General features: G+C 35.4%; 1 protein-coding gene across 4 annotated transcripts in view; it reads left to right on the top strand.

Moving 5' to 3' along the window:
- Window positions 1–16,046, top strand: part of LOC123525891 (regulator of G-protein signaling 22-like) — an 88,448-nt gene that overhangs the window by 8,045 nt on the left and 64,357 nt on the right. For 2 of the 4 annotated variants that reach the window (XM_053537961.1, XM_053537960.1), the window contains exons 1-2: window positions 5,554–5,642; window positions 10,295–10,323. In XM_053537961.1, coding sequence (XP_053393936.1) covers window positions 5,585–5,642; window positions 10,295–10,323 — 87 coding nt within the window. In that variant the 5' untranslated portion in view covers window positions 5,554–5,584. Of the gene's footprint in view, window positions 1–5,550; window positions 5,643–10,294; window positions 10,324–16,046 lie in introns of those variants that run through there. The other 2 variants (XM_053537964.1, XM_053537962.1) reach the window with 2 other exon arrangements.

Below are 16,046 nucleotides of genomic sequence, written 5' to 3'. Positions count from 1 at the left end.
TGCATAGGTCTGTACTCCGAAATAAAATTTGACCTTGATTTTGACCTAATGACCTACTTCCACATTTCTCAAGCTACAGCCTTCAAATTTGGACCACATGCATGGTTTTGTGTACGTAAACAAACTTTGACCATTACATTGACCTATTGACCTACTTTCACATTTTTGAATGTACAGGCTTCAAGTTTGGACCACATGCATAGTTTTGTATTCCGAAATAAAATTTGACCTTGATTTTGACCTACTTTCACATTTCTCAAGCTACAGCTTTCGAATGTGGACCACATGCACAGTGTTGTGTACAGAAATGAAATTTGACCTTGAGCTAGTCAATAAGACTTGAAATTTGGAAGACTCAAAAATGGCACATTGGTGGGCGCCAAGATCACTCTGTGATCTCTTGTTTCCTGTTTCTCACCATTTTTCCCGCACTAAGACGTACTGCTCCTTAGTTATACACCCACAGACTAATCCTATCCGCACCGTACCTCAATGCACGGACATATCCGTATGTGTGACTGTAGCTTTAGTGACAGCTCTTGTTTTCCCAAAAGCGGGCTCCAGAGTAGTTCAGTTAAGCTTCATTTTTTTTAGCTTTCTTTGAGCTCAAGCTAAATACATTGTTGTAAATTAAACAGAATTTCCTTTTTGCCTTCAGGAATATAACAATTAAAACTTGCACTGGCTATAATTATTTGAGTTCTATTAAATCTGTCTAATTGATTGTGAAAATCTGTTGTCAGAGTTTTCAATAGATGTATATTGTGTCTTGGATGTCAGTATTATGTGATATTGATGAATTATTATAAGATGATAATTAATAGGAAATTGAAATATCTGCTTGATAGTGTTACGATTCCTGATGGATTTTTTGCACTGATGTGCCATCAGCTTTTCATTGATGCTGAAACAGCAAGTATGACAGGGTGAAAATGTAATGTTGCATAGAGAGAAAATCAGTATTGCATCATAATCCACTTGTAATTGGTAAAAATATGATTATTTTCCTTTTAAATTTCATACTTTGAACACTGATGCATCATGTTGCACCTTTTCAAAACATTATGTCACTTATGGCATACCTTTAGCATGTTTTCAGCTTATATTATGAAAATGTTTTTGGTATTTACAACTTCATATTCCATATTGCCTACAAGAGCTTTATACATAACATAATGCACTCAGACATAACTATTCTGTAAATTTTGAAGTTTCATTTGAGATAATAGAGAGTTTGAGATTTCAAACTTCGCCTTCCCCTTCAACGTCTCTCATATATATTTTGGGTAAAACATCACCGACATGCGTGTATTTTATTTAAATCACACGTTGCTACTAAAGTTTTCCATGTAATATTACGTAAGCCTAAGACTTCGCTTTATTACTATGCGAAATAAAAAACTTAGTTTCAGGATTTCTGCTTATTAAGTTATTTGATTATCCATATATATAATTAGACTAGATTTGATGCGAAACACTATCAATAGGTATAAGAATAATGAAGTTTTGTATGGCTAATGATTTTAACTAAATACATTGAATTGAACCTGGAAGTATAAAGTTATCAATTGATTTTGAGAAACCTTGAGATTTTGTTCAAACTTTAACTTCTACGGCATATTTGTGTCCCCAGGCGGTATGGATTATACCAGATGGGCCTTTCTGTCGTATGAAGTGAAGTTTTGAACGTCCGAAGATGTGATATCACGAATGTCGAAACTTCATTCTTTTTACATCTACTCTGTCCACATACTCGCATCAAAGACTGAAATCTGGATGGAGGCACATGGCATGACAGTCATTTTACTTGAAAAATAAATAATTACGCGCGATTATCATTTGGTGGAACAGTTTATTTTCACATCCAAATAAAATCAATCTGTTTCTGTCGGACACTTAATACGACAATTGCGTTTTAATTATAAACATAAAATGGTACTGGTAAGACGGAAAATTCTTTTGAAGTATCAGACAATTTCAGATTTATGATATCATGATGAGAGACTTTTCCTGTTAGCCGTATGGGATAACTCCATTTTTTAAATGCACGGAACCAGAGCCTGACAGACAGACATTGTGGGTTAATTCCCCTTTTGATTCTTACATTTTACAAAGAAAGTCAGTCTTGAAACTCGGCGTGACCCCGCCCCCCCCCCCCCCCCCCCCCCCCCCCCCCCCCCCGAAATGGGTGACCCCCTCTTTAATGTTGGTGTCCCTCTTACAAAAAGTCCTGGATCCGCAGATGCTGTACTTAAAAAATAGTATATTAAAATCATATTGTGCTGTCTGAGAGTTTGGCATTATACAGAGTCATACAGAGTGTCATTATCACTTTGATATGCTCATAATAGGCTATTAACTTTGTATGTGGATATATGCACGAGTCCTGCAGCGGTAATATTGCGCGACTTTAGGAGCGCAATATTGTCCGCGAAAGAACGAGTGCATATATCCACATACAAAGTTGATAACCTTTTTATTACATATCCACTATCAAATGATTAATTTATATCTAAATTATCGTTCTGTCACGAAAGACTTAAAAATACGGAAAAAAATTCTCCGATAATGCAATAAACAAATCAAACTGACGCGCATTAATATTTTCCGCGAAAATGACGTCAACTTGTTGTCGCAACGTGCGCGTGGACGCCATGGACGTCACGCGATTCTTTCCATTACAACGTTAAGAAAACATTCCACGTCCTATTTTAGTCCAACTCATGACGTAATTATAACTTTCATTTCATTTCAGTCTGATAAATTACAACATGCCAGTATCTAATAGGTCAGATTAATCAAAGTGTAAAAGTAAAAAAAAAAATGTTGCAAAAATTACAAATTAAACAAATACACAATAGCAACACAAATCTAAAGAAACGAGATTCGCAATGGACGGACTGTCAGGGAAGGTAACTAGAGTCACGGATTGGGACTAGTCCGATATGAAAGCGTTCAACGTCATGATATGGAAAAATATTGCACGATCGCGGTCCATTGAAACCCAATGGAAAATAATTTTAGGTATCTAATAATCATTTTTATTTCTTCTCGTGTATGATTTACAATTGTGCATTGTATACTGACTATACTGACATAATTTTATATAAAACCACATTGTTTTATCGCGTTTTTTTTTTTTTAGGTAATCGCTCTAATATCCATGCGATGATTATATTAATTGAAATGTTGTTTTTTTTCATTTAATTTTCATTCTTTTCATTTTTAAAGTCTCTTGTAAAATTCCTGCCCTTTCGGACAATTGGTATCAGAATGCACGAAAAAAACGATCATAATTACGGATAAATTGATTGGGCGGATTAAAAGAAGTAAGGTTCATTCTAATGTTTGAAATCTCAAGGAATTTTAATCGAACTTCAACTTCATACGTTAACTTCGCAAGAGACGTTGAAGGGGAAGGCGAAGGTTGAAATCTCAAACTCTCTATTAGCAGTAAGTTACGCAGAGTGTGATTTTACAGTATGTGCTCAAAATTGATGTCCTAAATTTTCACAAAGTGTAGCTAGGAGAGGGCAGTCTTTATGAATACGAATAAAATGTTTTAAAACCATACTGAAACATTTATCTTAGATCACTTTGGGTATATGTTTTTAGCTCACCTGAGCACAAAGTGCTCAGGGTGAGGTATTGTGATCACTCACCGTCCGGCGTCCATCCGTCCGTCCGTCCGTCCGTCCACACTTTCCTTTAAACAACATCTCCTAAACCAACAGGCCAATTTTGATGAAACTTCACAGGGTTGTTCCTTGGATGGTCTTCTTTAAAAATTGTTCAAAGAATTGAATTCCATACAGAATTCTGGTTGCCATGGCAACCAAAAGTAAAAACTTTAAAAATCTTCTTCTCAAAAACCAGAAGCCCTAGAACTTAGATATTTGGTGTGAAGCATTGCCTAGTGGACCTCTACCAAATTTGTTCAAATCATGACCCCAGAGTCAAAATTGACCCCGCCCCGGGGGTAACTTGATTTTACATAGGAAAATCTTAAAAAATCTTCTCAAAAACCAGAAGCCCTAGAGCTTAGATATTTGACTTGTAGCATTGCCTAGTGGACCTCTACTAAAATTGTTCAAATCATGACCCCGGGGTCAAAATTGACCTCGCCCCAGGGGTCACTTGATTTTACATAGGAAAATCTTCAAAAAATTTCTAAAAATAAACCAGAAGGCTTAGAGCTTAGATATTGACATGTAGCATTGCCTAGTGGACCTCTACAAAATTTGTTCAAATCATGACCCCTGGGTCAAAATTGACCCCACCCCAGGGGTCACTTGATTTTACATAGGAAAATCTTCAAAAATTTTCTAAAAATAAACCAGAAGGCCTAGGTCTTAGATATTTGACATGTAGCATTGCCTAGTAGACTTCTACAAAATTTATTCAAATCATGACCCCCGGGGTCAAATTGACCCCGCCCCATGGGATTACTTGATTGTACATAGAAAAATCTTCAAAATAAACCAGAAGGCCTAGAGCTTAGATATTTCATATGTAGCATTGCCTAGTGGACCTCTACAAAATTTGTTCAAATCATGACCCCCGGGGTTAAAATTGACCCCACCCCAGGGGTCACTTGATTTTACATAGGAAAATCTTCAAAAAATTTCAAAAAATAAACCAGAAGGCTTAGATCTTAGATATTTGACATGTAGCATTGCCTAGTAGACTTCTACAAAATTTGTTCAAATCATTACCTCCGGGGTCAAATTGACCCCACCCGATGGGGTTATTTGTTTAGCTTTAGCAAAGAATTTTTTTCAAGAAAGCAATTAAACTCAGGTGAGCGATATAGGGCCATCATGGCCCTCTTGTTTGAAAATGTAACAATAGAAATTGGTCATCAAACCTAAATGTTTTTGGTAAGCGGATAACGGAGCAGTTTGCACAACCAGTTGCAGCCTTGAGTGATGGGTGTTTTACAGTATGGTTCTGTATTTGATCATTTATCGATTCTAACAGTCATAAGTTGAGGTTTATGATGGCATTTTATCTCAATTCACACAGAGCAAATTCAGATATAACAGCATCCGATTTGGGAAAAAAAATGATAAAAGTTGTTCTGACTAAAATTTTAAGATAAGCTTGTTTCAAGAAAAATATTCTTTGAAAAAGTGTAAAAAATACTTAGACTTTGTCTCAGATGTTCTGTATGAACCCGTCAAACTATTTATACCATATTTGTATTTATAATGTCACTGTGCCAAACTTTGCTCCTTTATGTTTAGATTTTGACAAGTTCTAACTGTTCTATACTATCATATTCTATCTATTAACAATATATCTATTAACAATAATATCTGCAATTAGAGGAAGCTTCATTGTTATATCTGACATAAAATGTTAAGATCATTTTACTTTTGAAGTTATTGATGTTTATGAATTTAATTTTGCTTTATATGCAATTCATTACAGATCAAGTTGGTCTAAATTGATAATGTTTACCCTTATTTAGGATCATGTCGTTTTAATCAATATAAATTGAATGCCTGGTTTTCAGCTTTGCTGTTTGCCAAAAGTCTACTATTTGAATATGTGTTGCTAGTGTTTTAGGTTGTGTTAATGGATGTTCATGATGGATAAATCAGTTTGGTACTTTTCTCTTCCCAGGAATTTTTCCTTTTGTAAGTGTTGAATAAACTTTTAAGTACAACAAAATTGTATTCACCACAAAAACAGATGATGATCAATTAAAAAAAATAATTTTTTTTTTCTAATTTTGCAAGCAAAATTTTATATTTTTTAATTTTGTTAAAAGCTGATTACTTTTACTTCCATAAAAGTCCACTGAAAAGTCATTTTATTGATATAGGTGCAAAGTACTTCTTCATATATATAATATTTAAGAAATAATTTATAGCAAAAGAGTATTTTAACACTATTTATGCACGATGGGCGGTTATATGTCGGGCCTAATAATTTCATGAGGACGTAGCCCGAGTGGAATTATTCGACGACGTATTTCCGCCCGAGAAAACAGTAGATAAAATATAGTTACGCTCTTTCTTGGTCGCAACAAAAACATTGACGTCACCGCACGTTAGCATGACGTCATTTTAGCGTAAGAGTGTTTTAACAGAGAAAAGCATATTAGAATATACAATGGATGTGATATCAACTTTAAAAACAATTTCAGTATTTTGATTTAGATGATATCTTTGAATCATTAGCAGCATTTTGTGGCTTATTTCATCACATTTGACCAAGAAATGACAGTCATTGCAATTTAAACTTTAAATTACCTCCCCTGTTCTGTCTTGTCAACTTCAGCTCTATGTACAAAAATGCACTAACAGATATGAAATGTGCTAAGACCATAATAATAAAATAGTTAAACTGAACTCCTAAATTACTATGTCAAAATGGGATGATCATTGAATGTAAGAGATTGATTCAACATTTTGTCACGAAACTGAACAAGGTATGTTGTCTGTCTTGATATCACTAACAATGGAATGGTACAGAAATATAATTTACATTTTTAACAGAGCAGGTTATAAGAAACAGAAATTGTCTTCCATTTTCAGGTACTATAGGTTAATGCTTCATCAGTCCATCAGTGTGCCAGTACATCCCATTCTCTGCTTGTCAGAAACATTGTCATACATTGATGGATACTGGTACTGATGATAAACCCGGACAGATGATAAAGTCGACCACCTTGGAATTATTCAGTTGCAATCGGTTATTTATACAAGTGAACACACCATCTAACAGTTTTCACTAACTGGTGTAAACAAAAACAAAATTGGTAAATATTCTGTATAAATAAATGACTTACATTTATCTGTATAAAAATATTTATCCAAAATTACTGGGGAAGGGTGTGTTTTTTGCACATGCTCACTGTTGACACATGAAGGTTGGACATTGGGTCACTTTTCATTACTTGATCAGGAATGAATGTTGCAGCTTTTGGGGAAAGTTTCAGTATAATACTACGAAGAAAATTTTGTAAATGACAAAGTGGTGGAATTTATCATCAATGTTCATACAGTCCCCATTTTACAAACCTCTTTCAGGGCCTCATTTCGTGTGAGTTTGCTTACTAAATATAAATTTGAATTATGTAAAGTTTTCAGCAAATGTTAAGCTTTATTTTGATACCGACCATTGATTACAATTCACAGAAATAAAAAAGTTACTGGTAAAAAACCTCATTTTCTGTTCGGGTTTATCATCAGTACCAGTATTTAAGTAACTTGGCACAAACATACACCATAACTAACAGCAAGACTTGTTTTGTGCAGGACCTAGCCCCTTAGCTCTAAGATTGAGGTCACACTCAATATATTCAGTTATTTTCTTGTCCAGTTGATAACTTTTTCATGCAAAGATCTGTATCTAAACATTCCATGGCCAAGGTCACACTGAGAGGTCAAAATTTTTTGTTATTGTCTAGTTTAAAATTACCTCCCTTTAATGAGAAAATGCAGCTTTTTATTATTTTCACAATTTATCTTGATTCCAGGATTATTCTGTCAACCTGAGACTCAAAACTTGAGCATCCTGATAAATTTACTGAATTTCTTGCAATGATCTGACAAGATTCAGAATAATCTAAATTACCTCTAGTTTTTGCCATTTTGTAGTGTGCTGTTTGAATTTAGACAAGATTGCATTTTTCAGTTTAGTACTGTCTGCAGTTTCATCTTCTAACTTTGGGTGCTCCCAGTGGCCTTTCATTTACTACATTGATTGTTGTCACTGGGGTTTGTGCTCGTTTTTTTAGCTCACCTGTCACAAAGTGACAAGGTGAGCTTTTGTGATTGCGCGGTGTCTGTCGTCCGTCGTCCATCCGTGCGTGCGTGCGTGCGTGCGTGCGTCAGTCTGTAAACTTTTGCTTGTGACCACTCTAGAGGTCACATTTTTCATGGGATCTTTATGAAAGTTGGTCAGAATGTTCACCTTGATGATATCTAGGTCAAGTTCGAACCTGGGTCACGTGCCATCAAAAACTAGGTCAGTAGGTCTAAAAATAGAAAAACCTTGTGACCTCTCTAGAGGCCATATATTTCACAAGATCTTCATGAAAATTGGTCAGAACGTTCACCTTGATGATATCTAGGTCAAGTTTGAAACTGGGTCACGTGCCGTCAAAAACTAGGTCAGTAGGTCAAATAATAGAAAAACCTTGTGACCTCTCTAAAGGCCATATTTTTTATGGGATCTGTATGAAAGTTGGTCTGAATGTTCATCTTGATGATATCTAGGTCAAGTTCGAAAGTGGGTCACGTGCGGTCAAAAACTAGGTCAGTAGGTCTAAAAATAGAAAAACCTTGTGACCTCTCTAGAGGCCATATATTTCATGAGATCTTCATGAAAATTGGTCAGAATGTTCACCTTGATGATATCTAGGTCAAGTTCAAAAGTGGGTCAAATGCCTTCAAAAACTAGGTCAGTAGGTCAAATAATAGAAAAACCTTATGACCTCTCTATAGGCCATATTTTTCATGGGATCTGTATGAAAGTTTGTCTGAATGTTCATCTTGATGATATCTAGGTCAAGTTCGAAAGTGGGTCACGTGCCATCATAAACTAGGTCAGTAGGTCAAATAATAGAAAAACCTTGTGACCTCTCCAAAGGCCATATTTTTCATGGGATCTGTATGAAAGTTGGTCTGATTGTTCATCTTGATGATATCTAGGTTAAGTTCGAAACAGGGTCATGTGCGGTCAAAAACTAGGTCAGTAGGTCTAAAAATAGAAAAACCTTGTGACCTCTCTAGAGGCCATACTTGTGAATGGATCTCCATAAAAATTGGTCAGAATGTTTATCTTGATGATATCTAGGTCAAGTTCGAAAGTGGGTCACGTGCCTTCAAAAAGTAGGTCAGTAGGTCAAATAATGAAAAAACGTTGTGACCTCTCTAGAGGCCATATTTTTCATGGGATCTGTATGAAAGTTGATCTGAATGTTCATCTTGATGATATATAGGTCAAGTTTGAAACTGGGTCAACTGCGCTCAAAAACTAGGTCAGTAGGTCTAAAAATAGAAAAACCTTGTGACCTCTCTAGAGGCCATACCCTTGAATGGATCTTCATGAAAATTGGTCAGAATGTTCACCTTGATGATATCTAGGTCAAGTTTGAAACTGGGTCACGTGCCATAAAAAACTAGGTCAGTAGGTCAAATAATAAAAAAACTTGTGACCTCTCTAGAGGCCATACTTTTCATGGGATCTGTATGAAAGTTGGTCTGAATGTTCATCTTGATGATATCTAGGTCAGGTTTGAAACTGGGTCAACTGCGGTCAAAAACTAGGTCAGTAGGTCTAAAATTAGAAAAATCTTTTGACCTCTCTAGAGGCCATATTTTTCAATGGATCTTCATGAAAATTGATCTGAATGTTCACCTTGATGATATCTAGGTCAGTTTCGAAACTGGGTCACGTGCGGTCAAAAACTAGGCCAGTAGGTATAAAAATAGAAAAACCTTGTGACCTCTCTAGAGGCCATATTTTTCATGAGATCTTCATGAAAATTAGTGAGAATGTTCACCTTGATATCTAGGTAAAGTTCAAAACAGGGTCACATACCTTTGAAAACTAGGTCAATAGGTCAAATAATAGAAAAACCTTGTGACCTCTCTAGAGACCATATTTTTCAATGGATCTTCATGAAAATTGGTCAGAATTTTTATCTTGATAATATCTAGGTCAAGTTCAAAACTGGGTCACATGAGCTCAATGTCAAATAATAGAAAAAACGACGTCATACTCAAAACTGGGTCATGTGGGAAGAGGTGAGCGATTCAGGACCATCATGGTCCTCTTGTTTTCTTTTATGTCCTAGTTGGCTCTTCTTTCTTCTTTGCCTTTGTTGCAATTTTGTCAGTTTGAAGATAGCAGAATGTGTACTTACTCATTTTCATATGCCTAATGTATTTTGTGATAACATGTGTCTGTCCATCAGTCTGCTCGCCTGTCTGTCTGTCTGCCTGTCTGTCCTATTTTGTGTCCGGAGCATAACTAAATAACCTTTGTATCCCCACCCCCACCTCCTAGTGTTTGGATACAGTTAATACCTTCTGCTTATAACTATTTATAAATCATAGAATGACTGCCATTATACACATGATTGAGATGTTACCGTGAAAACTGTAGGATAAAAAAATACTAATAGCTTCAGCTAATAAAGTTTCCTCAGATATGCAGATTATATTGCCATATGCCATATATTTTTGTAACAGAGGGGCATGGCCTATTTCAGTCTTGTTTCATCATATTTGTATAAAATGAATGAAAAATGTATCAACTTTGTTTTCTATTTCAGATCCAGTTGAGGTTGATATTGAAGATGTTGTAAGTATTACATCTTTGTTTCTAAATCAAATCTCACTTGATTGTTATGCTCCCCCTTCGAAGAAATGGGCGGAATATTGCTTTGTATGCATCGGTCGGTCCGTCTGTCGGTAGAGTGAATGGCAGTTTCCATTCAATAACTAGAGAATCACTTGACCCAAAACTTTCAAGCTTGGAAATATAACTGGGCTTATTAGGTAAATGAATCCTGTAGTCAAAGGTCAAGGTCAAAGGGGCCTAAACCTTGAAAACAGTTTATGTTCAGTAACCTTCAAACTTGATATTAGCATGATTGGGTTTATGAAATAAGTGACCCTTTTTGTTTTGGGGTCAGTAAGTCAAAGGTCAAGGTCAAAGGAGCCTGAACACTGAAAACTGTTTCCACTCAATATCTTGAAAAACACTCTTATGATATTTTGGTTTTCTGAAATTAGTGACTTTAGCAAGTTCAAAAAATGCCTTAAATCATTGTTTTGTATCGGGACTTGATGGTATCATCAGTTTCTTAAAGTTTCTGTCAGTATTAAGAAGCAGTTTAAATACATTGTCTGTTACAGAAAATGTAAAGTTCTTGAATATTCATTCAAATATTTTCTTAATCATGGTCGGGATTGAAAATCCAGTCAAAATCAGCTGAGAAACCAAAAAGTAACTAATGCACTATTAAAGCTTGACAATGCAAATTAGCAATTTCATGCTGTAACATTAACAGAATATATCAAACAAAAGTTTTAACACATACATGCCTGTAAAACATGAGTAATGTACAAATTACAATCTGAAGAAGATATCTAGCAACATTATTATGACTCCCCCAGTTTGAGACAAATTGTTTATGCTCTGTTCATCTGTCCGTCTGTCTGTACATCACACTTCATTTATGATCAATAACTGGAGAACCATTTGACCTAGAACCTTCAAACTTCATAGGGTGGTAGGGCTGCTGGAGTAGACGACCCCTAATGTTTCTGGGGTCACTTCATCAAAGATCAAGATCACAGGGGCCTGAACATGGAAAACGATTTCCGATCAATAACTTGAGAACCACTTGACCCAGAATGTTGAAACTTCATAGGATGATTGGTCATGCAGAGTAGATGACCCCTTTCTATTTTGGGGTCACTCTGTTAAAGGTTAAGGTCACGGGCCTGAACATGGAAAACCATTTACGGTCAATAACTTGAGAACCACTTGACCCAGAATGTTGAAACTTTATAGGATGATTGGACCTGCAAAGCAGATGACCTCTATAAAGTTTGGGATCACTCTATTAAAGGTCAAGGTCGCAGCAGGCAGAAAATGGAAATCCATTTCTGGTCAGTAACTTGAGAACCATTTGACCTAGAACCTTCAATCTTCATAGGGTGATATGACTTACAGAGTAGATGGCCCCTATTGTTTTAGAGCCACTCTATCAAAGGTCAAGGCCACAGGGGGCTGAACATAGAAAACACTTTCCAATCAATAAATTGAAAACCACTTTACCAAGAATATTGAAACCTAATAGGATGATTGCACATGCAGAGTAGATAACCCATTTTGATTTTGGGGTCACTTGATCTAAGGTCAAGGTCACAGAAGCCTGAACATGGAAAACCATTTCCAAGTCATAACTTAAAGAACCACTAGGTTCAGAATGTTGAAACTTAGTAGGATGACTAGACATGCTAGGTAGATGATTGCAGCCAACCATCAGTGTCTCTTTGACTTTCCCTATTGACTTCTTGCCTATAGACATTTACGGATTAAGTCTACGTGGACTGTGAACACCTAAGACGGTCGATTTTTGAAGGGGACCGTCTCAGCATGATAATTTTAATTTATGTTTGGTAGGAAAACATTCCTATAATGATGGTAAGGTCTGGCTTAATATGTCACTGCACAGGATAATATTTGGATTTGTCTGTCCGTCCGTCTGTTCGCCAAAGAAATGTTTTGTTATACATATCGCAAAAAGTATTTGATCTAGCGTCATAACACTTTCCTGAAATGTTCTTCAATATTATAAGTTGCGCATCTGCGACAAAGTTGAAAAGATGAGCTAGTCTGATCGCAAAGTATCCGTATTCCATCGTCGTCGTCGTGCAACATGAAAAAAAAATCTAAACTGTGTAAATTGGGATCAAAATGTAGGTCAGCAGGTAAAACATTGTGAAAACTGTAGGAAACGTAATATCTTGCATCTCCATTCCTTTGTTGTTATTATACGCCCGAAGGGACGTATTTTGGGATACCACAGGTGTTCATCTGGCCGTCTGTCTGTCTGTTTGTCTGTCTGTCCATCTGTCCGTTAACAATATCGGATTTAAAGATTTAAAAAAAACTTGAAACATATGTTATCCACATCAAGAGGACGTGCAGAGCGCCTGTATCAGGTGGCTTGCTTTAAGGTCAAGGTCACACTTCGGGGTCAATGTCATATGACTTTGTTTCGTGTCCGCTCTGTAACTCTTGATCTGTTTGAGGGATTTTAAAGAAACATTATACAAATGACCACCACATCGAGTCAACGTGCAGAGTGCATGTTTTGGATGGTTAGATACAAGGTCAAGGTCACACTAAGGGGTCAAAGGTCATATAAGTTTCAAGTCAGTAGCTTCGATAGTAACAAAGATATTTGACTTGATCAAAAAAAATTAACAGAAATTTCTTAATTAAAAAAGGGGCATAATTCTGTAAAAATTCAAACCAGAGTTATGGGGATTGATTTTCCTTGTGTAGACTTCGATAGTAAATAAGTATTTTAAGTTTCAAGTCAATAGCTTTGATAGTAACAGAGATATTTGACTTTATCAACAAAAAAATAACCAACAATTCTAAGTTTAAAAGGGGCATAATTCTATCAAAATTCAAATCAGAGTAACGTAGAATGTTTGTCCTGGTGAAGACTTCGATAGCAAATAATTATTTTAAGTTTCAAGTCAGTAGCTTTGATAGTAACAAAGATATTTGACTTTATAATGAAATTTAACAGAAAATTCTTCATTAAAAGGGGAATAATTTTGTCAAAATTCAAATCAGAGTTATGGGGAGTGTTCTTCCTTGTGTAGACTTTGATAGTAAATAACTATTTTAAGTTTCAAGTCAATAGCTTTGATAGTAACAGAGATATTTGACTTTATCACAAACTTTAACCAAAAATTATAAGTTAAAAGGGGCATAATTCTATCAAAATTCAATCAGAGTTATGGGGTTATTTCTCATGGTGAAGACTTCGATAGTAAATAACTATTATAAGTTTCAAGTCAATAGCTTTGATAGTAACAGAGATACTTGACTTTTTTCAAAAACTATAACCAAAAATGCTAAACTTAAAAGGGGCATAATTCTGTAAAAATTTCTTCCTTGTGTAGACTTTGATAGTAAATAAGTATTTTAAGTTTCAAGTCAATAGCTTTGACAGTAACAGATATATTTGACTTTATCAAAAATTTTAAACCAACGGAGACGCCGACGCGAGTGTAATAGCTCTACTTTTTCTTCGAAAAGTCGAGCTAAAAACAGGCACATCCAAATTTATATTACCTACCGCATAGTGATGATATAATAACCCTATTGCCGTTATAAACTCTTTTTCATATCGCGCATAATATAATTAAACTATGTTGAGACGGTCCCCTTGAAAAATCTATCGCCTTAGGTGTCCACAGTCCACGTAGACTTAATCCGTAAATGTCTTATAGGACTATGCATTGGGAGAGACATGCGCTTTTCTACAAAAGCATCTTTTAGTTTGCATTTTCTTACCATCTCACATGTACATTTGTTGACAGCTTCCATGATTTAAGATGTTTATGTTTGAAGTGATTTATGAATAAGCATTGGAGTAACTTAAACTATTTTCACTCTTTATCTCTTCATTTGACCCTAAAATAGAAAGTGTTGTTTCTTGTTTTTGTGAAACCCTCCCCCCTCCCTCCTTCCCGCCACCTGGGATTTTGTTCCAGATTTCTGTCAGACCAAATTTATGGCAATTTGATTGAAAGGGCATGCTATATTTGACTTAGAGTCATAAAACAGTAAGTGATTGTTATAAAGCATGTGAAGTTGCGCACCTGATGTTCTGTTTGGGATTTTACACAAGTAGACCAGAGTTATGGTCTTTCATTTAGTGAAAAATATAATCATATAAAGTGCTTAAAAGTTTATGTTGCATATATCTTATAAAATATTTCACCTAGAGTCATGAAATCATGTAGAAATATTGTCCAGCATGTAAATTTGTGCACCTGAGTATTTAGCTTGACTATTCAAAGAATAGGTAGAACTGTTGGACTCGCCCATGCATCGCGACTGCATCTGCGTCGCATCAGCGTCCGTGTCCCCTTTTCAACTTAGAAATTTTTTGGTTAAGGTTTGATATGAAATCAGATGGCTGTTATCTCATTTTTGCCAGAGCTAGCACTGCATTTCATTAACCCAATCAAAAAAATATTCTTTTTTTACCCAGAAAATGTCTTGATAATGTAAATTTGTTTAGTGAAGCTTGAAGAAATCAGATTGAAGACACAATTAATGTGCTGATAGTGGTTATTACAAACACTTTAAACAACAATAAAGTTCTTGTATTCATTTACATTTAATTGACTTTTGCCTTTATCTCACCGGTTGCTGCGGCACTATTGAGCATCAAGTTCTGTAACGTCAACAACACTATCAAAAATCTCCCACATTTCTTAAGATAATTTAATTTGCAAGGTCTAAACTCAATAGTTTAGGAGCCCAATATGGAAATACAAGATTTAAATCTCTTCTTGTTCAAACACTTCGAACAGTTCTGTTTGCAAAGCTTTTCTGAATGATGGAAAACGACAAAAGATAATGTTCGTGCGAACCTGTAATCTTATTTCATGTCAACAGTACGTTCTATAAATTTATCCATTTTCACTTGTATGTTAATATGTACACTTTCGAATGCTTATTCTTTTTCCAAAAGGATTATCACAGGATTTTGAAAGCCTCTCATGTTCTACAATGATAGAATATAGCTGGTGAAATTTGTCATAAAACTTCAATAGAAATAATAAATTTTCCTCATTGACTGCAATAATTTACAATTTAATACCACAGCATAAGTGTATAACTCTTTTAAAGATTATCTCATAATTTATTTTATATATTTTAGCTGAATAGAATGATTTTAGATATTTTGATATCTTTAAATCCTTATCGCAATAAATATTATTAGAAACTGGAGAATTTCTTTTTCGCTTTATGCAATATAAGAATTTCTATGTACTATGTTTCCTGGATGCAGTCAAGAATGTCTTTTAAAACTTTATAATGTGACTTTTGTTCATCATTATTAGTCACCTACTGGTTGAAAACCAGTTTCAAGGACTATAGGAATGCAATTTTCCATCCGTCATTCCGTCCGTTCGTCTGCAATTTAGTGTCCGGTCCATAACTCTGTCATTCATGAAGGGATTTTAATATTACTTTGCACAAATGTTCCCCATGATAAGACGATGTGTCGTGCGCAAGACCTGGACCCCTAGCTCAAAGGTCAAGGTCACAATTGGAGGTCAAAGGTCAATAGGGCTTTTTTCCTGTCCAGTCCATAACTCTGCCATCCATGTAGGGATTTTAATATTACTTGGCACAAATATACCTCATAATAAGATGATGTGTCATGCACAACTTTCAGACCCTAGCTCAAAGGTCAAGGTCACACTTGGCAGTCAAATGTTTACGTGGCATGCAAAGGGTCTGTTTCATGTCCG

This window comes from Mercenaria mercenaria, chromosome 3 (genome assembly GCF_021730395.1).
Source record: "Mercenaria mercenaria strain notata chromosome 3, MADL_Memer_1, whole genome shotgun sequence".
Classification (NCBI taxonomy): domain Eukaryota; kingdom Metazoa; phylum Mollusca; class Bivalvia; order Venerida; family Veneridae; genus Mercenaria; species Mercenaria mercenaria.
Note: the sequence above shows the minus strand (reverse complement) of the source record. Positions and strands in the feature narration are given on the sequence as shown.